The 27068-nt window shown below is 38.5% G+C and overlaps 2 protein-coding genes across 2 annotated transcripts; both read left to right on the top strand.

Annotated features, from left to right (window-relative positions):
• Positions 1-2102: 2102 nt before the first annotated feature.
• On the top strand, positions 2103-5489 carry LOC113320674 (dolichyl-diphosphooligosaccharide--protein glycosyltransferase subunit DAD1-like). The gene is made up of 6 exons (XM_026568562.1): positions 2103-2182; positions 3305-3454; positions 3556-3603; positions 4757-4844; positions 4932-4975; positions 5068-5489. The coding sequence occupies exons 2-6, from the start codon at positions 3353-3355 to the stop codon at positions 5149-5151; spliced, it is 366 nt and encodes a 121-aa protein (XP_026424347.1). The 5' UTR covers positions 2103-2182; positions 3305-3352; the 3' UTR covers positions 5152-5489.
• A 14548-nt stretch (positions 5490-20037) lies between these two features.
• On the top strand, positions 20038-25562 carry LOC113324066 (zinc finger BED domain-containing protein RICESLEEPER 2-like). Its single transcript, XM_026572407.1, has 7 exons — positions 20038-20545; positions 20916-21056; positions 21160-21329; positions 21384-21526; positions 21622-21800; positions 24679-24755; positions 25503-25562. The coding sequence occupies exons 1-7, from the start codon at positions 20038-20040 to the stop codon at positions 25560-25562; spliced, it is 1278 nt and encodes a 425-aa protein (XP_026428192.1).
• Positions 25563-27068: the final 1506 nt, after the last annotated feature.

The following is a 27068-nucleotide window of genomic DNA, read 5'->3' as shown; positions in this document are numbered from 1 at the left end:
TCCCTTAAGGTGATCAATGATTTCAAGAGAGAAATGTCATCAAAGTTTGAGATGTCAGACCTCGGAAAACTCACTTATTACCTTGGCATAGAAGTCCATCAAGGGATAGATGGGATTCAGATTAAACAAGAAGCTTATGCAAGGAGAATTCTGAAAGAAGCAGGACTTGAAACTTGTAATCCAACTAAGATACCAATGGAGTTTGGACTTAAAGTTTCAAAGGCACAAGAAGAAGCAGAGATTGATTCAACGAGTTATAGAAGAAATGTTGGATGCCTTAGATACTTATTACACACAAGACCAGATTTGACTTTCTCTGTGGGAGTAACAAGCCGTTATATGCAGAGTCCACGCAAGCCTCATGGTGATGTAATAAAGCAGATATTGAGATATCTAAGAGGAACAATCAGCTGTGGATTGAAGTATGGTCGAGGAGGATCAAAAGGAATTGTTGGGGTATAGTGACAGCAATCATAATATTGACCAAGATGATGGAAAAGGTACAACTGGTCATATATTTTATCTAGGTGAAGCACCTATTACATGGTGTTCACAGAAGCAAGACAATGTAGCCCTCTCATCCTGTGAAGCTGAGTTTATGGCCGCAACAGAAGCAGCTAAACAATCAATATGGCTTCAAGAACTGTTGGGTGAAATCAAAGGAAGAGAACCTGAAAAGTTCTCATCAAGATTGATAATAAGTCTGCAATTGCACTCACTAAAAATCCAGTGTTTCATGAAAGAGGAAACACATTCACAAAAGGTATCATTTCATACGAGAATGTATCGAGAAGGAGATCATCAACGTTGAACACATACCAGGAACTGAGCAGAAAGCAGATATATTGACAAAGGCATTAGCTCGGATCAAGTTTGAAGAAATGAGACAACTGATTGGAGTACAAGATATATCACGGGTAAGGTTGAAGCTTAATGGGGAGAATGTTGGTTAAACTTCAACATTAAGCCTAAGATAATCTCTAACAAGTTGGTTAGGATAAGAAAAGGCAATTGGTGTAATCCTAAGGGAATTAGAAGTCATCTAGTTCTAAGAAAAGGAAAGACATGTAATAAGGTAATTGGACTAGGAAAAGGAATTCATAGTTCTATATATATATGATCACCAAAGTTGTGGTTGATCATATGAGCAAGATTAAAACTTGTGTTTGGTTTTGAGAGATTTTCTATTAAAGAGAGTTGTCTTTATACAAGCTAAGTTTCATCTTACAGTTGCCATTAGATACTACTCTAGAAAATGCTTATTGTTAAAGAAGCTTATTTATACCACCACTTCTAGTAAATTAAGCAAGGGTATCACTGTATCCCAGTATTCTTTAATTTCTTTAACTTGAATGTCAGTTTGTTTATCTGTGTCTCTGAGGTGGTTCTTCTGATTGTTACCTGGGAGAAAAATATTGTTGTTTGCTCTCAACTCAAGGCCATGGTTACGAACCACCCTGGTCAGATTGCTAACAGCTTTGGCTTACTCACCAAGATCGATAGGCCATTGCCTAAGTTGTTGGAGAATGGTGATGCTGGTATTGTTAAGATGCTTCCAGTTAAGCCTATGTCTGTGGAGACCTCTCAGTAAAGAAATGAAATGAGCTGTTAAGGAGAGGGACTGTAGAAGGGAATTCTCTCTATTTCTCAGTAGGAGTAACTTTTGTTTTCGGCTTGCCTTTGTTCCGTTGGGCATTCAGATGCAAACCTGGGTGCTCGACAGGCGGTGGAGTTTGTCTGTTCACAACTTAGTTGAAGTTCTGAGCTGCCATGTCCGAGTCTAGAATCTGATACTTTAGCTCCAGCTGCCTTATCACTAGCTGAGAGTCACTCGTGACTAGATATCCTACTTCTAAAATGCCCAGGTAGATGGATAATCAGCCGCAACGCAGCCTCGTACTCTACTAGACTGTTCGTGCATTCTCAGAACTCCTACCTGAATGCTTGTATCATCCTATCCCCTCTTGGAGTTGTAATGATGATGCCTGCTCAATCTTTATTGGGCCGCAAACTGACTTGGTCCAAGATGTCTTATGGATCGGGTCCCAGATAAAAAAGAGCCCGATCCACATCCCGTATAAACACCTCTAGGTCCTCTTCCATTTCATCCTCATTTCTATTTCTCCCGTTGACTTACCACCACCATCACGACGCTCTTCTAGGACCAGAAAAACTTAACAAGGTAATCTCAGATCCGTAATTTAGTTAATCCTTTTTTTTAATTTTATAATGATTTCTTGGGTTTAAGGTTCAGATCTTTGTCCCTTCAAAATTCAATCGACTGTTAGGAAATCATCAAGTTGGTGATTCTGTGAGTCATCCAAGGTCAGTTGAGATTGTGATCAATTAAAAACCAAGGTTTCTAGGTTGGGTTTTAGCTGCTTAAATATTATCATTAAAAAGTTACCAGCTAAATTTGCATTACTAGCTCTTCTCAGACTGTCTTGCGCTTGAGTTTCGAATATTCAATAGATTACTTGACCTAACCACCGGATTGGACTCGATATTCATCCTTAAATTGGGAGTGTGTTAATAGTGTGGTCCCCTAGATGATGCACTCTTTTTGTTTGAGGAAATTCCTTTACATTACATGGAATAGTATAATTGCAGGGTGTTTTAGAAGTGAAAATGTAGAGAGCTTTAATCGTTTTGTATGGTTCAATTTGAGGATCATGTTTAGTAATTCTCTTATTGTTTTGTATGATTCGACTCATTCGAGAAATCTTGTTTGTTTTGAAACAGTAAAAGGAGTGTATGTTTAGGTATCTGAGTGATAACATGATTTTTCTTTTTTGTTGATTTGGTTGAATTTCGTTTTCTGTTAGTAGTTACTTTCGATCTGTAGAATATCATGTTTAAGAATTCTCTGATGGTTTTGTATGATTTTAGTATCATGTTTAGTGAATATTATTTGCATCTTGTGTTCTTCTGTTGATGTGCTTGAATTCAATTTTGTGTTATTAGTAAACTTAGAATCTGTTAAGTGTCAAACTATCTACAGTTCGGGATTATAAAACAGTTTGCAATTGGGGATCAACTCATGCTATAACTCTTAGCTTGTTGTAATCTAGCAAACTCTTAGCTTAGGATATAAATCACTATTTTCCTGCATTGATCCATAAGTGCTAAATGGAAAATAATTTGGAGTCTGGACACATAATATGGTTGCCACATTACGTGCACATGGCACCGCCGTGACGCCGTGTCTGACCTCCGTTGGGAAAATCGATTTTAGACCTTATCACGAGTTTTTGGTTTTATTACACTCCTTTTACACTGACCTCCGTGTCTGTTTAACTCCTAGGTTGGGGGCTTTTGGCAGAGAAAACTGCAGTTGACAGAGAAGAAGAAGATGGCGAAATCAACGACCACAACTAGCAGCACCGCAAAGGATGCTCAAGCACTTTTTCATTCTCTTCGATCGTCTTACGTTGCCACACCCACAAATCTTAAGGTCTCTCTCTCTCTCAAACACACATTTGAACTAGTGATCTAAGAAAATCTGTAACCTAATTGTAGGAAAACTTAACGTTTGTGTTTTCTTATTTGTTTCAGATCATAGATCTGTATGTTCTTTTTGCTATTTTCACAGCTCTGATTCAGGTACTGTATCTCGATCTTTCATTAATCAGCTTATTTCTCCGTTTATTTCCATAGGTCTGCATGATTTAGCCTGTTACTGCTATCCCTTTGTATGATCCAATTTAATTCTGATTAGGGTCGAAACTGCGAGTTCGAACAATTTTTGTAGGTAAATATGGACTTGCCAAAATTTTCTTAGTTATGAATATGTTTATATTGATCAAATGATTTTTATGTTATTTGAATGTGTTAAATCTAAACTAAAAATTGATTTAGGAATTTCTTTGGAAGTTAGGGCGTTAAGGTAGTTAGACCAAAAAAGGGTATATGGAATTCAACTCTAAACGGTCAATCATCTTAATGTAGATACTTTGTTTTCCAAGAAACATGCATCACAAGAAGTAACTGCATCCAAGTTAGGGTGCTCCTATGATAGGTACCAGTTTATTGGCATGGCCGCAGGCAAACAGAATACGTGACTCACATAACCTCTTTATCATTTATTAAAGATAAGTTCCAAGCGTTGGATTTATTTGCTTTCATGTTGCTCTCTCAGACTAGTTTTTAAGGCATAACGCCACAAATCTTTCAAAGTAAGGTGCTTAAGTTTAATTTAGACACAGTTCCATTTCAGAGTGAGATCTCTGTGAATTGATGGAGGAAATGATTTGTGGATGATAACAATTACACACGCGCTTTGGTTCCTGGTCTTAACTTGCTTGCATATTCTCCAGCATAATGCTTGAAATCATCTACTATTTTTACCCTTCAGTTACAATATTTGTACCCTGCACCTGCAAACTTCTCTTAGCCGCCACTGACTGTCTCTTTGATTTATCCACACCATATACGTACTCTTCACTTTGTTACAGTTCTCCTTAGAAGGTATAGACTTTTGCAGTCCAACTCTATACTCTAAATGCTTACACAGTTTATGGATTAGTGAGGCAACTGGCAGTACACAAATTGTTTCAGTAAAGACACTAGTTCGATGGATGTTATATTTATCTTTCATTATTTGTCACGTGTTTCTGACTTTCGTGAACCAAGAATGACTTGGTATGAGATCTATTGGCGAATAACAGTCGTACACCAATCTGTTAATTAGTTTATGTTGTTAGGATTTCTAATCTTTGGTCTTAACCCTTTTAAGATCTGTTTTCTTGGTGCATAGATTTGTTATATGGCAATCGTCGGATCGTTCCCATTCAACTCTTTCCTCTCGGGAGTACTTTCTTGTGTTGGCACAGCAGTTCTAGCAGGTAATGACTTTGGTTTTCCATCTGTTATATGCAGAAGATTCTTTTAAACCATAGGTGCTAAGAGGGGTTTGTTTTCATGTCCTGCAGTTTGTCTCCGTATCCAAGTTAACAAAGAAAACAAGGAATTTAAGGTATTAAGTTTCAATTTATGGGTGTCCTGACTTGTTATGGTATCTGACAGTCGAGAGGGTGATGGTTGACATTACAGCTTCAACTTTTGCAGGATTTAGCCCCGGAGCGTGCCTTTGCTGATTTTGTGCTATGCAATCTGGTTCTCCATTTGGTGATCATGAACTTCCTTGGATAGGCAGTTGCGTTATCAGGTGTATGAAGATAAGAGCCACAAGTTGATTGACAGGATCTCTAAAAATAAAGTTTTCAAATGAAATATCTTGTTAAGCGGTTTTGATCATATTTAGTAGATGGATATAGATGGGTTCACTCCAGTTCTGACATTTTTCTTAGTATCTATACAAATCTTTCATATGTAGCACTTCGTGTAGATTATTATGTATACATATCTAGCACTCCATGTAGACAGTTCAAGTTTTCTTTTTCCAGTTACTATTTCAATGATTCCCTTGGAAATTGTGCCAGATGGACGCAATAATCATAATTATCTTTAGTAAGGGAGATGATATGAAATGCTACTTGCATCGTCTTCTTAACCTACGATTTTATTATGTTGTATATCTCAGGTTTCTTAGGCTCGTCTTTATGCCATTGTTTTGGGATCGCAGGCCTGGGGGGACTGGAGTTTTTAACATTCTGCCTGTAAATGCATAGAGTTAGATTCCGTTCATGGTTTTCATTCATGTCTTCTTATACAACTTGATGCCTCCACATTGTCCACAATGTTGCAATTTGATACGGCTCTAGAAAATGCTTATTGTTAAGGCACTTCTAGTATATTAGGCTAGGGAATACACTATATCCCAGTATTCTTTCACTTGGATGTCAGTTTGTTTATCTGTGTATCTGAGGTGGTTCTTCTGATTGTTGTTAACAGTGACCTGGAACAAAACGAATGTTGTTTTCTCCCAGGTCATAAGCATGAACCACCCTGGTCAGGTTGGTAACGTCTATGCCCCAGTTCTTGGCCGAGGTCCTCACCAAGATGGATAGGCGATTGTGTTAAGTTCTTGAAGGATAGTGATGCTGGTACTATTAAGATGCTTCCAATCAAGCCTATGATTGTGGAGACCTCTCAGTACCCAACTCTTGGACGTTTCACTGTTATTGAGAAGAAGGGGAATTGTTTTTATTTCTTCACTAGGTGCTGCTTTTGTTTTTGTTGATTAGGTATCATGGCAGCCTTCTGTCTTGTCAACCTGGGTGCTTGACAGGCGGTGGAAAGAAGAGTTTGTCTTTGCACAACTTGGAAGTTCCTCGGGAAACTTGTATTGGATTTTGGTTTTTCAAGTTTCTGTTCACAACTTATCTTGGTTAGATTGAGTTCAGAGTTTCCATTCATGTCTTCTAACATAGGTTTAAGTGTTCACCAGTCATCACCATTAACCTGGTCGCAATGCCATCAATCTGACCAAATGGTCAGGCTAGTGTTGCACAATGATTGCGCATTACAGTGTAGCTGTCCAAGTCAGTCTCCGACGATGATTGCGCGATACTGCATAGATTGTCAAGTGCTAAAGATAACAAGACCCTACAACGCCAGTGAAGTGCAAAGGTGGCGCTACATTGTAAATACATTGGCCAAGTAATGAAGCTTATTGGCCGACACAATGAAGCTTCATTGAGGGAAAGGCAAGGCAAGGCGAAAGTGACAAGATGCAACACGCGATGTTGGCATTGATGCATATCCACGGAATTGAGTTGGCCCAAACTCAAGGATGATGCAAGAGTGTAGAATAGGCCAAGAGTAGGCCTATGCATTAGTTCAAGGCTGGCCAATGCTTGAACAAGTGCAAACAAGCTAGTGATGCAAGAGTAGCATTTCTATTGTCAAGCAAATTGGCTAAGTGAAGCATATGACGTATGAATAACCAGAGTGAGCTTAAGAGTTTGCCTTGGTGATTGAAGCACAAGGATTGACCGTGCATTGGCTTAGAGCAAGAAGGATGCAGGGCCAAGATGGCCGTGCATTGGGTCGAGTAACGGTTATGAGTTGGTTAATGCCTTCACAAGCGTGCCAAAGGTGTGAGACAAGATAGGACGGTTATAAAAGAAGTTTATAAATGTGGGAGAGTGTTTATAACTACTTTGGAACAGGTGTTGAGTGTTGGCCCGAATTTAAAGAGAAACCGGCCAAGTTGGCACTTTATAGGCGGTTATGGAACTGCTCCATAGGACAGATGGCTGTCCCCTGCGTGTGCAACAGTTGTGCACGGTTTTTGGCCAAGAAAGCTGCTGTATAAATAGCGCTAAGGCATTGGAAAATCAGAAGGCTTACATAGGAGATTGTTAGACTCAAATTGAGAGATTTTTTTGTAAGGCTTAGGCTTGATTCAAGAGGAACAAGTGTGTGTAAGTCCCTAAGCGGGAAAGTTTTGTATATCTTCTCTTTGACGCAATAAAATGAGTTCATTGTGTCATGTTCTAAGTGCTCTTGGTTAACTGATTGTTGTTGGCAAGGTATGGCAATGTTTGAATGCATTATGGGATACATTTGAGAAGTTAAGAGAAGTGAAAGAAGGCTAAAGACTTCCGCTGTAGAATTGAAGAGTTGGTTGTTTGCATTGGTGCAAACTTATAAGGCTGAAGTGCAGGTGGATGAAGCTTGATTCACTGAACCACTGTGCTGCCGGGTTACACTTGCGCAGAAAATTTGTCTCGGGCATTTGCGGGTGTGACAATACGGGTATCAGAGCTGTGTTTGGTACACAGTTCAAGTATATTTATTGGATGATACGCTGGTACTTCTTTCTCTCTTAAGTTGTTTTCCTGTGAGAAAGTAGTTGGTGTATTGTATTCAGAAAGTTTGCATTAGAAATGGGTTCTAATGGCACTATGATCGACGAAGAATTACTGGGTACGTTTGATCAACTAGAGGAGTAAGATGATCTTGGCAGTAGGACTATTGACATGAATTTTCATGGCCTAGATATTCCTCTTAGTTCTGAAGATAATGGAAGTCTAAAATTAATTGAAGGAAGAACATCAAATTGGTTCAAAGAATTTGACGAAAAGGTAGGTGCAGTCGAGGACAAGGTGTCTGATGCAACCTTGTTGAATTGCGAAACTGATGCTGAAGTGACTGAGTTGAAGGGGAAATTCAGTGACACGAAGACCATACTAACATGCCATGCAAAGCAAATGTCCGAGGAGATAGCAAGTCTTCGCAAGTTAATCAGTGATGGCATGTTTCCAGGGGAAAACGTGAATGGAGAAATCTGTAATTGAGTCTCCGAGCCAAGGATTTACGCCGGTTCCAGAAATTCTAGATAAATTGATAATTTCTTATATAACGTTGAGGCATACTTTGAGGCGAATGCAACCAGGGAAGGACAAAAGGTAACTCTCGCAGGAAATTACCTAGGTGATGATGCCAAGGTTTGATGGAGAACTATGCTGCAAGAAGATGTAGATGCTAGTTATGCTAATCCTATGTCTTGTAATGCCTTGAAAGATGGACTGAGATGTCAGTTCTAGTCGAGCAATAATACTTGGTACGCAAGAGAAAGTTTACGTAGGCTAAAAATGACGGGTGCACCACAGGCCTATACTGAAAACTTCCTTACACTGGTGCAAGAAGTGCGTGGCATGAGTGAAGAAGATCATATGTTCCAATTTCTGAGTGGTGCGAGTTCTTTGGTCATTGCTGAACTCAAGAAGCGCAAAATTCAGAGTATCCATATGGATATTCAAGCAGTAAGAGAGCTTACCAGTTGCACGAAAACTGAAGATGTGCAAAGCTGTGAAGGTAAAGCCAAAGGAAAGGAAAAATTGGTAGGCAGTAAGCGCCAACATGAGCCAAAGGAAGATGAACTATTCCCTTCAGCCCGGAAGTATATGGGATGTTTCAAGGCGCAACTTAATGCATCAGTTGGGGATGACTATGGGAGTCATTCTAGCAAGACTCGTGAAGGCCGAAGTGAAGGTTCAAGGAAGAGACCACGCAGCAAAGTTGTTGCTCACTTCGAAAAAGGCAGAAACTAAGCTAGAACAATAAGAAGTGTTGTTGTCTCCATTGACAACACTTAGTGCAGAAAACATGGTGTTTTCTGATCTTGTTCTTATGTAGCTTTAGTTGTTGGTTTTTGCAAACTCTGTGTATAGAGTTTGGTTGTAGATACTTTTATTTGAGTCTTCAAGTTTGTATAGACTTTGCTTTGGTGTAAGCAATTATCTTTGTTAATGAAGTTTTAGCTTTCAAATATTATCAGTGGATCAGTCATGTAATGGTACATCGTATTACTATGTAAGAGCAGTAATAAATGAAGGTTTTTTCGTTTATAAAGTCTTGCCTCTTTATTTACGATGTAAAGCTGGTTCACTGGGAATTGCTGCAATAGCATACTTAGCCTAATGTATCTAATAGTGAGACAAGATGAAAGATAATAATCAAAGCATAGGACAAGGGTCCTAGTTGATGCGAAAAATGATATTGTTGTTTTGGAATTAAAAATATGGCATGAGGGAAGATGGGCAGCGAAAGTGAAAACAACAAGATAGAAATCCTTCCGTCGGCAAGCATGAGTTGGGTAGAACTCATGGCCTAGAGAAAGACACGAACTTTCCAGGAAACAAGCAATGCAGTTCAAAGGAATAGTTGGAGACATATTGGATTTGAAAGCATGGAATATAGACAGCTAAAAGGTTATCTATGTTATGTCCAAAGATAATTATTCACAGTTGCATAGTGTTAGAGCATTGCTCGGTCAAAATAGCACGCGTTTCTATCTCAAGCATGTTTGTCAATGTTAGTGATCAAAACTATAAGTCTTGATTTCTAGCCTATTTGTAGATGTCTCGGACTAGGACATAGATAATGTAGTTGAGCTTAAATTTCTCGACGTTCATCTCTTGAAGACGAAGAACTACTAAGGGGAGCTTGTGGAACTTCTTCGACAAAAGATACGTGGAGACTTGAACTTATCTATCACTTGGAAAGTCTTTTTCTACTATCTCCTATATTGAGACATAAGTCGTGTTACAATATAGTTTTATCTATACACATTTGAGATTTCGAGCTGAGTATATCTCACTTACATATTTCTCGAAATATGTGTTGGTAAGCTTTCGCTTCGACCAAGTTCATCTTATATCATGAGAAAATTTCCGAGTAACATCTTACATGGTTTGTGTGATACAATCATTTGGTGTAAGACTTGGAAGGTTTCAATAATGATTATTTCAATATCTTGAAAATTGCTTTGATGCTAATAGTGTGTGAAAATGTCTATTGACATTATAGAAGAATGTTTCAATGATTGAAATAAAGAGTTGATGATGTAACCATCTTTGGATATAAGCATATATAGTGTGTTCGCACATTAGTGTATAAGTCCATAATCCGGAAGCCAAGAGTATGCATGTGTGTATACGAAATTGGTGAAGGAGACAGGTTAAGTATGCATATACTGGCGGAAGTTCTCGAACCGAGAATTTCTGCTGAATTTGGTTTTGGAAAAACTCATAACTAGTCACCTTAAGTATGCGTACCTGTACGCATACTGGCGGATGTTTTTGAACCGAAAATTTCTGCTGAGTTTAGAAACTTTACAAACTCAAAACCGGTTGCTTAATTAAGTATGCATACCCGTGCGCATACTTAAGCTGGTTACTTTGTCAAATCGGTCAAATCCATGAACTTAAACATTTAAATCATAAGGAGTGCAATCTTTGCAAACCGTGGCTATAATGTTCACGATTGATTCAAGTGAATCAAACCGATTTGATTTTAATTGTGTTCTCTAAACAATTGAAAAACTCTTTAACTAGTTTCATTTGAGTCATTTGAACTAGTTATGGTTAAGATGAATAAGGTTGATATGAGAGTAATCATATGGCTAACCTCGGTTAACTATTTGTGAACCAACATGGTGTACACGTTTAGGTACGGTTACATAAACCTAAATGAGGATACATTTCATTTGTGTGTGACAATCTAAGTTCGATCTAACGGTTGAAAGATATTATCTTGGTTGAATTAGGTTTTTTATCAAACAGTGATTATTGAATATTTTGTTACCAAGTGTGGATGGGGAAAAACGAGTCGCCGGTTTTTTGGGGAAGTGAAGAGACGAGCGTGCTGTCGAGACTCCTCAGCCGGGCGAAATGTTAATCCTCACACAGATGCACTGCAAAGGGAGTGCTTAGATTCGAGAGATCAATCTTTATGACTCCGGTCTAAACCAAGTCAATAGCCGTTCCAGAGTCAATTCGGTCGAAAAGAGGGAGATGGGTTGATCTGTAGGAGGGAAGCTGAGAATTGTGTGGGATCAGTGATGATCAAGGATTGTGGGTGTACTGAAGGTTTTTGCAATTTGTGGTGAACTAATGAGTTCGAATAAGTTCTGATGGATTGATGAATTCTTGAGAGTAGTTTTCTCGAGGAATTCTTCGTAGACAGTTGATAGCTAGTGATCAATCGTTGTCTGTTTTTCTTCAATCATGAATTCAGAGACTTATTTATATTGTCAGAGTTGTAAACACCTTGATCCCTGTAAGTGTGACGGTTTCTTGAGTGAAAGAGTGGGAAAGTGGGAGATCGTGGTACAACCAGTTCCAGGTCGTGCGAAGACTGGGTTGATCATTTACCCACTACTTTGCTAACTCCTCCAACCGTTGACACGAATTACTCACATTTCTCGTTGTGGATGAATCCACGTGTTGTAGGACGCCAGACCAAAACCCTAGTTGTTATCCCCCAATTTGACGTGATTGATGTCACACGAATCGTGGAGTCTTAGTGACAGAGTGTATTGATTAGTCATTTGTTGACTGATTAGACAGTGAGTCTACGTTTTGTTGAATCGAGCATAAGTGGTGAATGCTCAGCGATTCATGGATCGAACATGTAATTCTCTGAAATGGTGTCAGTATTGTAGATTCAGTGATGAATTACTGACCAGCGAGAGCAAATATCGCTCGATTCGACGAATTACTGAATATTGAGAATTTGACGAGCAACTGAGCAAGTATTGCTCAATTCAAAAAAATACTGAATGTTGATAATTTATCGTGCAATCGAGCAAGTATGCTCAATTCGAAAAATTACTGATAATTCACTAAATATTGATAGCTGGATCAATATTTGAGCAATTGAGCAAGTATGCTCAATTCGAAAAAATATTTATTGGAGACGTGACCCAATAAAATATTAAAATATTGGTAGATTACCAAATATTATATGATTAATTCAGACGTTGGTTGCTGAATCAATATAAATTCATCAGTGATGATCAAGGATTGTGGGTGTACTGAAGGTTTTTGCAATTTGTGGTGAACTAATGAGTTCGAATAAGTTCTGATGGATTGATGAATTCTTGAGAGTAGTTTTCTCGAGGAATTCTTCGTAGACAGTTGATAGCTAGTGATCAATCGTTGTCTGTTTTTCTTCAATCATGAATTCAGAGACTTATTTATATTGTCAGAGTTGTAAACACCTTGATCCCTGTAAGTGTGACGGTTTCTTGAGTGAAAGAGTGGGAAAGTGGGAGATCGTGGTACAACCAGTTCCAGGTCGTGCGAAGACTGGGTTGATCATTTACCCAATACTTTGCTAACTCCTCCAACCGTTGACACGAATTACTCACATTTCTCGTTGTGGATGAATCCACGTGCTGTAGGACGCCAGACCAAAACCCTAGTTGTTATCCCCCAATTTGACGTGATTGATGTCACACGAATTGTGGAGTCTTAGTGACAGAGTGTATTGATTAGTCAGTTGTTGACTGATTAGACAGTGAGTCTACGTTTTGTTGAATCGAGCATAAGTGGTGAATGCTCAGCGATTCATGGATCGAACATGTAATTCTCTGAAATGGTGTCAATATTGTAGATTCAGTGATGAATTACTGACCAGCGAGAGCAAGTATCGCTCGATTCGACGAATTACTGAATATTGAGAATTTGATGAGCAACTGAGCAAGTATTGCTCAATTCAAAAAAATACTGAATGTTGATAATTTATCGTGCAATCGAGCAAGTATGCTCAATTCGAAAAATTACTGATAATTCACTAAATATTGATAGCTGGATCAATATTTGAGCAATTGAGCAAGTATGCTCAATTCGAAAAAATATTTATTGGAGACGTGACCCAATAAAATATTAAAATATTGGTAGATTACCAAATATTATATGATTAATTCAGACGTTGGTTGATGAATCAATATAAATTCATTAGTTCTTGAATCTTGCTCAGAATGATGATTCGTAGAACATTTTATTCGAAACCCTAATTTCAGATCATAGTTGATGGGTCAAATAGGTCATGAGTGATATAGGTACCGACCACATGGAATATGGGCGTCCATGTGGTTCCCAGTGCTCGAATGAGCATGCACCAGGGTTCTCAGTTAGAGAGTTGGTGAAAGAATGATGATAAATGCCAGTTTCATCATTTATTGAAATATTGTTGGATTCAACATTAGGTGATAAAACCTAAGTATGAGAAGTGGGGACCGACCAAGAGAGTGTGGGACCGGCTCTTGGTGATCACAGGACCAGTTGTTGGCCGTTTAAGCAATCCCCAGGTTGGTTGGAGAGAGTTTGGGCCCAATATGGCAATTGAGCAAATTAGGTCAGAATTATGAAAATGTGTAGGACCGGCTTTGTGCAAGCCCTAGGGATGACTCTGGTCGGTAATGAAGGCATGAACGTGTTTCCGTGGTGTCCGTGTCTCCGTACTGAGAGTTTCAGTATTTTCTGATATGCGTTCGATCACCATTGTGAATTTTCAGAAGAGTTTCATCTTGACTCAAATTCTTGATTTTTGTTGGAATGAGCATGTATGCTCAATTGATCAATATTTTGTAAATATTAAAATAAGAGTATTTTAACATTTAAAGTTGTCGTGAGAGGCTAACCGGTCGTGTGACCATGTTAGCTTTTGGTTTTTCATGATTCGAGCAAAATTTGAGAAGTTATGACGAAATCATGATTTTTCCTCAAACCAAGGAGTTTCATGAATTGAGAAAAATAATAATTATAAAAGACTAGGGATTGCAAGGTGTGGGACCGGGCATGGCTAGGGCATGGCCGGCCGGCTATGTTGCTCGGTCCTGCGCACCTTTCCCTATTTTATACTATTATTTTTTCATGAATCTGTGAAGTTATGGTGAATCCATGAGTTTTTGTTGAAACGGAGGAGTTTCATGAGATTAGGGAATAATAATTATAAAAATCTAGGGATTGTGAGGTTTGCGACCGGCCACGGCTCGGGCATGGCCGGCCGGCTAGGTTGCCCGGTCCCGCATAACTTTCACTATTTTATAATAATATTTTCATGAATCCATGAAGTTATGGGGAATTCATGAGTTTTGCACAAACAAGGAAAGTTGCTAAATTGAAGGAGTTTTTCATGATTTCATGAAAATAATAAAATAGGGAAAAATAATGGAAGAGGCATGGGACCAGCCACGACTAGGACATGGCCAGCCAGCCTGTGGGCCCGACCTCCTGGTCGCCTCTTATTATTTTATTACTATTTGTTGTTTTCTCCTGTTTTGCGTAGGATTCCTCACCTGTCCATATTTTTGGATGCTCGTTTGTGCATCCGGATGCTCAGTCGTGCATCATTGTCGAGTACACTTGCACCATTTTTGTGGGACTTACTCAGTGATGGTCCAGATGCCCGATTGTTGAGTATTTATTACTAATTTATGAAATTCAGTGGAGAATCATTCATAAAACTGAGTAATAAAAGTGAGTAGTTTTATTATCATCCATAGGATCAGCCGTGGATTCGACCATGGATTTGGAGTAATAAAATGATAATTTTATTACCATCTCATGGAATCGTGGATTTGACCATGAAATCAGAGTAATAAGATAGGTTGTGATATTACCATTTCATGAGATCAGACGTGGATTCAACCATGAAATCGGAGTAATATCTATTACCATTTTATGAGATCAGCCGTGGATTCGATCATGAAATCGGAGTAACACGTTTATCTATTACCATTCCATAGAACCAGTCGTGAGCTTGACCATGGAATATGAGCAATAAGATAAGATAGATTATCTTCTAGGAATTCAGTGGTGAATATGACGTAGAATTTAATCTCTTACGTATAGTCAGTGAATCAGCGAGTGTTTCCAATGTCTCGAAGACGTTTTGCCCTCTCAACATTTCATGTATGGAGGACCGCCTGAGTCTATACACAGAAACTCTACGTAGTTGATAGACACATTTTTGTGTCTGATATAATCTCAATTGTATATATTGTTAGTACTCGATTTTTTATTTATTTTATCTTTTTATGTCTTTGTAGGTGTTTTTGGAAAAATAAGATTTTGCGGCGAAATTGGCTCGAAAAGTGTTTTTTGCGTTCATGGGAGGAAATTTACTATTCGGACCCTCACTATGGATAAGGAGTAACCTAATTACTAAGAGACATCCCATTTCCAAGCATCTGCTAATCGCACCCCTACTCTGGATAAGGGGAAACCATCTTCAACATTCAAAAATCAGGTTTTGGCGGGAAAAAGTGTAGTTAAAGAGCAGTTTTGGAAATCGTGATTTGGAGAAGTTTGAGGTCGATTAAACCTCTGATTTTCATAGGATAGACTCCTTATGGGTCTAGGAATCTGATATGTGTGTTTAAATCGATTAGATTGGGCTCAAACGACGGATTTTTCTCACAACAAGAAAATATGGAAAGTCACGTGTGTGACCTGTTTTAGGGAATTTTAGAGTGATTAAAACGCTGTAAACCTTCCCAAAGATTTTTATCTATCTAAAGAAGAGTTTAGAATAAAAAGGAAAGCTCAGAAACGCATAGAAATCATAAAACAAGAAATTGTCGCAACTTGGCCGTGAAGAGAAGGAAAGAGATTTTGGAAGATTTGGGAGAGATTTAATCGGTATTTTTGATATAAATAGATGTATTCGGTCATATAGAAGAGGTGTCGAGAGTTTGGGAACCTAAGGAGAGCCATAGAAGAAGAAATCAGAGCTTTACCAAACTCTGTTTCTGCTACTGCTGCCGTGGAAGAAGAAGAACAGCTGAAGAACATTGACCCTCGGTAGACAGTCGCAGAAAGGTGTCGATGTTTAACAGCCGAAGAACATTAAGCTGTTCAGGGCAGTCTTATTCTAGGGTTTTAAAATCAGCGACAAAGCAACAGTTTTTCTGTAACAGTTCCATTGTAACAGCTGTTTTGCAACACCAATACACTGTTGCAAACAGTCTGTGTTATTACTTTTCACTCTTTTAATCATCTTTTGAGCAACAAACACATATTTTAAGCTAAACCCCAACACTGGGATGACGGAGGAAGCCATATTTCATACGTGTGGTAATTATATTTAATTCTTTTTATGACTTTTTGTATTAATTTAATCGTTTTATGATTTTTCTTAATTAGTTGTGAAGCCGTATGATGATGTATGCTTGGTCTAAGTGCTTTTGATGCATCATGCTAGTGATTTACAGTTGATATTTTTAAAATCTACCCTGGCAAAGAATTAGAGTCAATAAACAAGAGCTATAATTGTCTAAGAATTGATTTTTGAACCACATGGTACGAGGTTTGGTGGAATCCTGAGTCTCAGTAATCTCTCGATATTATGACAAACCTTGTGTATATATTTTCTTTATTTTTATTGTTTTCTATTATTAAGTCTGAAATTGAGTCTACATAAGTCCGAGTTGAACGAACTTTATTTACCACTTAAAAAACTACATCAATAGTCAGGGAACAGTGAGTGTCACCGGCCTGCTGAAGGCGTTATTACTCTCAATCTTACGGAGAACCGCCCAATCGTTCTTCTATGTAGAGGCGAATTCCTCTATGTATTCAGGGAACAGTGAGTGTCACCGACATCCTGAAGGCATTAAGCTCTCAATCTTACGGAGAACCTCCCAATTACGTTATTCTACATAGAGGCTATGATGGAATTCTTGGTGTCGAACGCTCCGGAGAGGCCTTTCGAGCGACATATGCATCATACTTCGTAAAACACGAATCATCACATGGATTCCTGAAGCCGTGTCAGAAACATGCAGTATCATGATTTTACGGTTTTGACCTTTGTTGAAAATCCACCATCAACATTAAGTCCACTGCTTAGTGAGGGACAATCATGTTCCGCAGTAAGCACTAGATGGTGATTTTCAGTCGACGAGAGATCAGTGGTTGAACTCAGTCTACAAAGGCATTCTCAGAATCTCCAATTTACTCCAATGACGTCATATGCGAGCAAATGTTCGGGTGGAGACCCTGGTAATGTGATAGAGCGTCATCCCGTGAGCACGGAGAGATGAGGCACTGCTGATTTGAGCAACCAAAGTTCTAGTTTTGGTCGGTTTAGGATTTACGGGTCAGGTCCCAAAAAAGGAAATCCTTGTTTTAGGAACAGACGTTCGTTCGTTTGTTAATTAACAAAAACAAAATATAGTGATAAAAATTTTGTCTACGCGTTTTCACGAAAGACAAAATTTTAATTTTTAAATATGTGAGATTTCACAAAAAAGAATAAACTCTCGTTTCAAAGGTGGATGCTCGTACGAGAGAAAAAGTTTTTTTTTTTCTTTTGATATGAGCTTTCATGAAAAATTTATTTTCGATATGGAAGCTTTCATAAATTTTTGAAAATACACTTCTCGTTTCAAAGAGAGAGCAAGAATATATACATATATTTTCAATGATACGTGAACTTCACGTTAAAATGTATATTTTGTAAAATCAATGCTTTGATTTTGAACAACTGTTGAAAGTAGACAATTATTCACGGTGAAATAATGTCTGTATGTAGAGCTGGCAAACCAGCCAAAACCCGCGGATAAATCCGACCCGGCCCGTGAGAACCCGTACCCGGCTTGGCTGGTTGTATTAACAAGCCGGGTTAGGGTTGGAGAAACGCCGGCTTGTGTGAGAACGGATAAACCCGGCCCGTCCCGTAAATCCGCGGATATAACCCGTATACCCGTAGTCCATTTATGCCGCCGCGTGTCCCTATCGGTTTCTATACGTGTCTGAGCCTGAGCATACATAAAACACAAAAGAAAAAGAGAAGAAACCCTAGCAGTAGCAGCGTTAGTTATCTTCTCTGAATCTCTGCTTGATTTCTTTCTTCTTCTCCGTCCGTATCGACAATCACCTGAGTCCTGACCGAACTGATATGGTTGATTATAAATAAAGCGAAATACCTTTTTCGTTTCCCTTCGCTTCTTCTGCAACATCTTCAAAGGAAAATCATCATCTCTTACAGACAACTTATAATAATCTACAGGTATCTTCTTCATCTCTTTATCTTTTGGTCTTCATCTTTATTATGTAAAGTTGTAAACTGATCATTAGAAGAACAATTTTAGAGATTCTGATTTTTTTTAATTTCATCATTTTAATTTTTTTTAATTTCATCATTTTTTCTTAGGATGTTATTCATATATTTTGATTCATGGTATCCAAAATTATGTTGTTTGTATATTGGTTGTAGAAGAAAATAGGCGGGGGAAACATGGATCCCAACCATAACAACTAATTGTGATTTCTAATTGATTTTAATCTTCAAAACAACGAGTCTTCTTCTCCATCTTAACTTCTGCAAATAGTGATTCGATTAGTTTGAGTTTTTCAGATTTTCGAATTGGGGTTTTGTTAATAATCTCTGCTAATTCTTCATCTTGTTGTGGAAGATTCAGAGTTGAGGACAGGTAATCTTCTAAGTTCTAATCCTAGATTGCTTTCTTCCTTGAATTTTCTGGATTCAAGGTACCATATAATAATATAGGCTAGGTTTATTGCTTCATTGTATTTTTGTGATAATTCTCTTAATCTATGATAGTTCCTGCCAATATGTTCTGTCCTAGTAAGAGGCCCATCTTCATTAAGTGAAATGTTAAGGGGATGTCATGTTATGATTAGAAATTAGAAAGTAAAGTTGAGTCATTGCTCTACGCTCCCATGAACCACTTCTCTGGATAAGATGCTTAGTATAATTTTGATGTGTGACTGGTGTTTTACTAGAATGCATAATTAAGCAACTAAATGGTAAACCATCGTTTAATGAAAGATTGTTGTGCTTATAAATAGTTCCTGTGTATTAGTTTCTGTGATGTAGACATGTTAGTCAGAACTGTTTTGCTTCGGACACTATAACTATCCAGACTAGCCCGTGTGTTTGCTTCTGTGCTTGTTAAGCTCAGTCTCTTGGATTGTTTTTGAATTATGTTTTGCCCATCTTGCAGTTCCAGGATCTGTTTATGCTGCTGATTACCAAACTTTCACTGCTCAATCAATGACAAAAGTTGATGATTGAGTCATTTTGCAAGGTAAATATTTATGTAAGTAAATTAGTATAGCCTTCAGTTCATTATTAAGATTATGTGAATGCTTATGAGGTCAAGAATTATGTCGATATAAAATGGAGCTGTATTGATTGGGGTTTAGGTTTATTTTGATTTACATAGGTTGGTACTTATTAAGAATGAAACAGAAACTGAGTTTTAGAAGTGGTATTGACATCAGTTACACAAAACTTTGTTTGTTGTAGTGAACTGGACAAGGAAATGGTAATGGTGATAGCTTTAGTGTGGCTGTTGGGTTGTTGTATAGTAACTGAGAAGATGTTGATGAATAATTTACTTGTTCTGTGTGTGTATTTTGAGTGATCTAGACATCTAGTGGTGCAGGAATGGATAAGTTAAACTACATTTGGTGATGATGTTGTTGTGGTGAGGTCATAGTTGTGATGGAGCTGAACTGATAGTGCAGGAGTTAGAGGTACTATAGTGATCCATATTGTTTGTGCTGTGCAATTGAAGCCTTACAGTGATCCATATTATTTGAGCACACCTGAAAAACACTTATCTATATGTTGTAGTATCCAAGACTCCAAGTCAATTGCTGATGTTAGTCCATGAACCATGATAGTAGACAGTAGTATGGTTTGAATTCTGTGAGTGTTTTGTTATTTAACCTTGATAGTAACTAGTAAGTAATGTACTGATTTTTGTGTTTTTGTGGCTCTAATCCAGATTCCAGGATGTCAAGTGTACAAGAACAAACTCATTATAACGATGTTATGAGTAGTGACAGTGAGGATGATGATGTTGAGATGGTAGATCCTTTGGATGGCTCTACAACTGTTGATTGTGCATCTGCACCAGTTTCAGGTGAAAAGGAACATAAACTTAGATCTGATGTTTGGGAATATTTTGATCTCATTAAATATAAAGATGGATCAAAGAAGGGAGTGTGCAAGGCTTGTAAAGTGGGATATAAATATGATAGCCAGAAAGGTGGAACCTCATCTATGAAAAGGCATAAGTGCCGTGAGCGTCATTCTCAGGACATAGGGCAAATGATTTTATCTGCAAAGAATGGCCAGTTGTCTTCCCGCTTACGCAAAATTGATCAGATGAAGTTTCGGGATCTTATTTCAGAATTACTCATTGCAAGAAATGTCCCATTGGCTTTGGTGGAGTGGAAAGAATTTAGGGACATATGTGCTTATCTAAATGAGGATGCTAAACCAATATCAAGGAATACTGGGAAAGCCGATATCGTCAAAAAACATAATGCACAAAAAGAAGTTATTCGAAACATATTGAAACTTGCTCCAGGTTAGTACGATTCAAAATTTCAAAAGTTTCATTTGCTTTCTCTTCTGAAATTTTCTGTTTAACCAATAGCCAATTATCCCAAGCAGAAGTATTATGACTATGCTTACTCCAATACCTGTGGATCATTTTGAAGGATTGGTTAAACATATGCCTCGCATGTTCCATTTCAGTAAACTGTAAATTTGCTGCATATCTTCTCCACACTTGTGTGGTTCTTTACATTCATCAATATCTGTGTAGAATAGATGCAACTACTCATCAGGTGTTTATCACTCGTGCACAAGGAAAAAGTAGACATTTTGTATTGGATCATATCGCATCGTAATTAATTATGATAAGATTTGATGATATGTATGTGTAATCCTTACAGGTAGGATGTGTCTAACATCAGACATGTGGACCTCTGTTACGACTACAGGGTATATAAGCTTAACTGTCCACTTTGTTAATCAAAATTGGGAACTAAAGAAGTATCTACTGAATTTTTGTGAACTTCCACCACCTCATACAGGTGAAGCACTTACTTGAGTGTTCAGATATTTTAACCGTCCACTTTGTTAATCAAAATTGGGAACTAAAGGAGTTTAACTTTTGTGTTCCACTACCTCATACAGGTGAAAACCTTTCTGCCAAGCTATTTGCAATGATAGAAGATTGGGGAATTGAAGAAAAAGTATCCAATATCACCTTGGATAATGCTGCAAATAACGGAGCTTGTGCTAGAATTATGCAGAGTAGACTTGTTGCAAAGAAGATCCTGTTTAACAAGGGAAAATACTTTCATGTGCGTTGTTGTGCTCACATCTTAGCTCTTATTGTAAAAGATGGACTTGTGAAGATTGATCCAGTTGTGCTTAAGTTAAGAAATTCAGTGAAGTCGCTTAAAAAGTCCCAAGTAAGAAAACAAAAATTCTTGGACATTGTTGATACTTTAGGAATGTCTGCAGTAAGAAGGGGTGTTCGTCAAGATGTTAAGACAAGGTGGGTTTCCACTTTTATTTTGTTATACAGTTAAAGAATGGTATTATTGTTTATAATATGCTCATTGAATGTTTGTTACTTTTTTTTTTATACAGATGGAATTCAACTTATCTTATGTTAGACAGTTGTCTTGTGTATAGAAGTGTTTTCGCTCACTTGAAGGAGGTGGATTCAGACTATACAGACTGCCCAACTGACGAAGAATGGGATCAAATTGAAGTGGTCACAAAGTTTCTCAAGACGTTTTATGATCTCACAACTTTGTTTTCTGGTAGTAAGTATCCTACCTCCAATCTATATTTTGAAGGAGTTTGTCAAGTTCAGGTGTTATTAAAAAAAGAAAGCACAAATGAAATTGAATTCATTGAAAAACCAGTGAATGTTCACATAGTGAAAAATTTATGTGAAATTAAGTTCTTGATTTTCAGCAATTGCTAGAAGTAAACAATTTTTGATAAAATACTGTTTGTATGGATTTTGTGATCTGATAGTGTATGCACAAAACCAATGGGAGTTCACTCGGTGGGAGTCGCTCACACGGTGAAAATAATGTGAAAGTTTCGTGAATTGTTCACAGTTTTATGAAAATCACGTTATGGTTTTGAATAACGAATTTTGTTCGTCTTTTCAGGTTTGAAGGAGCGAACAAATTCTCGAGATTGTAATCACTACAACTATTGAAATTGTAAATAGGTAAGAGTTGGACGGTTACCATTTTTGTAGACGCTGTTGTGAGCACCTTTATTCAATGATTCATTGTTTTATCGAATCTTGCGCTTTGTATGAACGATGTGCTGAAATAGCCACTTTGCAAGAATGACTGACTCCCATGATGATACTTCCAAAGAAGGTGTTTCCATAGATGACATCTCTACGGATGCAACTTCAAGAAATGGTATTTCTGGGACCTCTGAGTGATGGTGAGAGATCCTTCATACTGAGTTGTACTCCTGGTTATTCCATTAGCTTTACTACAGGATGATCGTATAGTGATATCCCGGATCAATGTGGAATCCACAGAAATGGAAGAAAGTCTATGGGAGCGGAGAATCAAGAAGTAAGGACTACAGGATGTTAGCAAATGGCGTGCAGTCCCCGACCGTTTCTTTGGTGAGTTGTTAGCGCTCCTTGTGTCATGACTTTTCCCTGCCAGTGCAATTAGGATCACGAAACCAAGGTTTGTTATTTATTTTAATACTTTTGCTCCATCGATTGACGGTATTCAACTTGTTCTCGGGAAAACAATTCAGGAATCCAGCATTGATGAAGAAGTCGATGTAAGTATCTCTTTCGTGCAGGTGATCGTGGCATCTCCTTGAATGAAATAATAATAATTGTTATTGATGAATCCAGGAAGAAATTATCGTGGATGAACAAGGTATTGATGATGCTCATTAATCCTTGAACCTTGGTGAGACGGAGAATTCCCAAAACCCGAAACCGCATGAAAGTAATAACGCTTCTAATGATGACTCCGACAATATTGGGTCTTCGAACGGCTTAGAAACCACTCAAGTAAGTACCCATATATATTTTCTTCATAGAAGTATAGGATCTCTGATTCATGAATGAATGAATGAAGACTCATATGAATGAATGAATTTTTTTACCGAAATACGTCACCAGAAAATTCAGAACTCTGTCTTTTAGCAAAAACGCCATAAAATCTTCATCCGATGTCGGATTTTCACAATATACCCATGAATCCTCATCGCCATAAAATTTCCAAGCTTTGGAAAAGTAGCTTTTTGGCGTTTGAGCACATTTAAATGCCTAAATCGACGAAACAGTGAGCTTCCAGGAGACCTTCAGAAATTTCTCAGCTGGCGTGCGGTTGGATGTTTCGGCCACATATTTTTGATTGTTTATCCAAATGCTATGAAATTTTGATATATTGTAGAGGACATTCATACGAAGAGAATGGTATATAACTCAACCTTATATTCGTCACCAATTGCTCCCAGTTTGCTTCTTTGTGCGGGACAGTGTAAAATCATCTTAGACGAGGTTGTTGTAAAACACTCCTGTTGTGTCTTGAACGGTTGGTGAAGGGTTTAAATTTCATTGATTCATTTGAGATCAGGACCCCTTGACTAATACATGAGCATGGTGCTTGCAGCCATCTTGTTTCTGTCAGTCGTAGAAACATCACTTCTGAAACCCTGGTCACGGGACCATAACTGAGGTTGCTCTCAAGAGGGGTGGTGTAATGACCATGGTTTCATGTCCCGGTGGTAGCATTCCTTTTATGATGAATGATCAGCACATGAGAGTCTGGTTCCACGGGTCTTGGACTGTGAAACTCATCGTCATGATCATTGGACCGTCAGTCCCCAGTATTTTGTTAAATCTCTCCTTTTCGTTTTCCCTTCTTCTAGCAAGATCTAGATAGAGGACCGGGTAGAAAAATTGATGTAAAGACCTATGTGGTCGAAGTTGGAGATACCTTGATGAAGGACTCAGTGGAAAGACCTGATGGACACCGATCGACTGTGGAAGTTATGAATCTCGTCTGAGAATTGCTGCTTGCATGTTGTATGCTCTGGAAGCTGTAGGAACCTCATACGACGTCGGAATTCGATGGTTGACCCCAACTTTTGAATATAAGAAAATGAGTTATCACATGAGAAAAGAATCACTCAATTTGGAGTTGCATAGGTCAGCCAACGAAGCGTGCACATTTGTAATTTGTAATCCCGTACAAATTTTTCAGATTTTATAGACCTGACGGTAAAGGCCATATCTTTCAGCTCGTATGTCCGATTGATGAGCCCTTTTGGTATGTTGTAGCAGAGACATATATGAACATATTTTGTTGAGGAAGTAATGTCCTATTCCTCACCCATTGGTACGTTTTTGTAAACCCATGGCTTGAAATGTGTTGTATCTCCTTTGTAGAGGTGATGGGAAGATTTTGTAGAATACTTTGGCTTGTGCCCGTCCATCGTGCAAGCTTTTTTGGAAGATGCTCATGTTAACATGTTTTCACGTCTACACATATTGATATGAATTATTAGGGCTTGAAGAAGTACGATCCATCGAGTAACACTTCAGAGAATGATGAAGCCCTGTCATGAGGATGGTGCTCCTGAGACCGTTGTTGATGCTGAGACCATGGATGAATTTTTCTCCAGAAATTCTTTTTGATGCAGATACTATGGATAGAGTTGATCCAGATACCGAGAAGGCTAGAACCATGATTATCGACATAGTGTTGCTCATCCATCCAGTGAGCCGCAAAGTGGCTTTGTCAGGGAATTGATGTTGTTTGGGCATATAGAAGAAGGAGACTTCATTCAATAAGATCAAGTCCCCAGTGTGTCGAAGGAGTTTGTGCCATCGATAAACAATGCTTCACTGCTCCATAAGTATTATCATGGGATAGTAAAGACTTATCGACTGTAGCACTTTGATCGTGTCGGTATTGAATCAGTATGTCAACCATTGAGATATTTGTGCTGAAGCTAGATGCGCCATTATAGAAGGTGTACTCTTTGATTGGGAGTACAATTTGAAGGCTTATTAGAGGCTTGAGCGTTGAAGCGTCATATCCCTTAAGCATCGAATGTCTTAGCTTTGATCATCTCGTCCCTGAGTATCTTCTGTTGATTCAGCATTCTTTTCGTTGCGGCAGTAGGATTCAACACTTGTGTAGACATCAGAGTTTTCTGATTTTTTGGCACACATGGACACTCCTGCAAGGCTATGAAGAAACACCCAAAGTATTCTTTGTCATGCTTGGACATCATCTCAATAATGAATGTCTCGGTGCTCGATTCGGAGAAATGTCAGATTCAACCACTTGGCAAAATACTAATGCGGTGAAGTTACCATTCATAACGTCTTGCAGAGTTGCTAACAAAATTGAGCCCTCATGCCAGGATAGCATGTGAGGAAATAAATGACATAGACATGGGAGGAATGATACTTTCCTGAGTGCGGAACCTCTTGATGAATGTCTATGCATATTTTGCAGGTTCTTGCTTCAACCTCTTCAAAGTTCGAAATTGCTCCAAGTGCTCTAATGATCGGATGAAAAGTAGCTTCTTGTTGAGTGATGCCAGCGGCTCTGAGGGTTTTCAGTGGAACGATGTTGATGACGGTGTCAGCATCGATCAACATTCTTTCGAATTCATTTCCTCTGAGATGGACTGGTAAGCAGTCCCCAGTCGTGCATCTCCTTGTTTGTGGATGAAGGTTCAGGGAGTAATTCTGGTATATACAGACGTATGACACAATGTAATTCGGTGCTGTGAACATGTATTTCCTTTATTCCTTAGAAAAATAGAGCAGTTCACAGATATGCTTGATCGATTGAACTATTTGTTTGACTGGTTGTTCAGAGAGTGTAAAGGTTGTGACTGGGAAGGATTCTTGTGTACTCCTTCAGTCCCCAGTTGAAGCTATTATAAATCAACCTTCTCTTTGAAAATATTGTAGTCACCTGTTGGATGATTGGTGAACTTATTAAGACAGCAGTACCTGGGAATATTCACTTCTTCTTCAGTTGGCTATCTCCTGATGAATGTCAATTGGGTTACACCATCTTGAATCCAGACTTCCAGTAACTCGATCACTTCTTCAATGAGAAGAGGGAAGTTTGAATCTGTCTGATCATTTCCTTATTTGTTGATACAGGGTTGAGGTTTGTGCATTTCAGGATTGGTTATCCTTTCTTTGCGCTTCCGAAGGATCCTGAGAGATTGGAGAAGTATGCTTTTTCTGCGGTGCTTTGGCTTTCCTTCTTCTTCCTTCAGAAACAATGTTCATGAAAGGTTGAAGGTTTTTTTTTTGTCTGTTAAAGAGATGCTGAGTATCACGAGGTTCTCAGTCTAGGTATTTCTCTTTCCAGTAAAGCATGCCTGGTAGTTGCTGATCGCTTGCCTGCTTCATGAAGTTCAGAAAAGTCTGGAATCGTACATTCTCCGGCAAGGCTCTGTAGATTGGTATCATTCCGTTGTGTTCATGCTCTTCTAGTGCCTCCATGAATCGACAGACGTGTTCTCGAGCGTTCCCTGTTCCGTTGTACCGCGTTAACGTTGGAGAGGTATAACCCTTCGGGAGAAGAATTCTTTGAGTAGAAGCAGGATATGGAGGTTGAAGACAGTGGAAAGATGGTGTCTTGTATTTTCCTCGATCCTCCATGAAGCGTTCCAGGTCCTCGCGAGTGATGAATCCTGCAGGTTCCTTTGTTGGTGGGTTATCTACAGCCTTGTGAACTTCATCATCGTCTACTACATGGATTGGAATGACTTCAGGATCAGCGGTCGAGGATGTCTCTTTGGCGTTTCCCTTCTCTTGAGTTTTCTCTGACATCTTGTAGGTGAGAGTTTTGAGATAATTGCATAGCTATTTTTGTGTTGCAGCCATGTCAATCTAGTTTTTGGCGAGAGTCTCTTGCACCTTCATGAGATAAGATTTCCTTTGATTTCTTCAGGAGATTCGCTAGGAGGTGAATTGTTGATAGTTCTAGTAGCATTGCTTGCAGCATTGACAAGAGTGATCACTGGAGCACCAGTAAGAGTGGTGGTAACATATATGA

Source organism: Papaver somniferum, chromosome 11 (assembly GCF_003573695.1).
Source record: "Papaver somniferum cultivar HN1 chromosome 11, ASM357369v1, whole genome shotgun sequence".
Classification (NCBI taxonomy): Eukaryota; Viridiplantae; Streptophyta; class Magnoliopsida; order Ranunculales; family Papaveraceae; genus Papaver; species Papaver somniferum.
This window is presented reverse-complemented; position numbering and strand designations above follow the sequence as displayed.

Coding starts and splice junctions, on each gene's coding strand:
- LOC113320674 (XM_026568562.1), top strand. CDS start 3,353: ATGGCGAAATCAACGACCACAACTAGCAGCACCGCAAAGGATGCTCAA. Junction 4,845..4,931: donor TGGCACAGCAGTTCTAGCAG/GTAATGACTTTG, acceptor CATGTCCTGCAG/TTTGTCTCCGTATCCAAGTT. Junction 4,976..5,067: donor AAGAAAACAAGGAATTTAAG/GTATTAAGTTTC, acceptor CAACTTTTGCAG/GATTTAGCCCCGGAGCGTGC.
- LOC113324066 (XM_026572407.1), top strand. CDS start 20,038: ATGGTAGATCCTTTGGATGGCTCTACAACTGTTGATTGTGCATCTGCA. Junction 21,057..21,159: donor ACTTCCACCACCTCATACAG/GTGAAGCACTTA, acceptor TACCTCATACAG/GTGAAAACCTTTCTGCCAAG. Junction 21,330..21,383: donor ACAAGGGAAAATACTTTCAT/GTGCGTTGTTGT, acceptor GGACTTGTGAAG/ATTGATCCAGTTGTGCTTAA.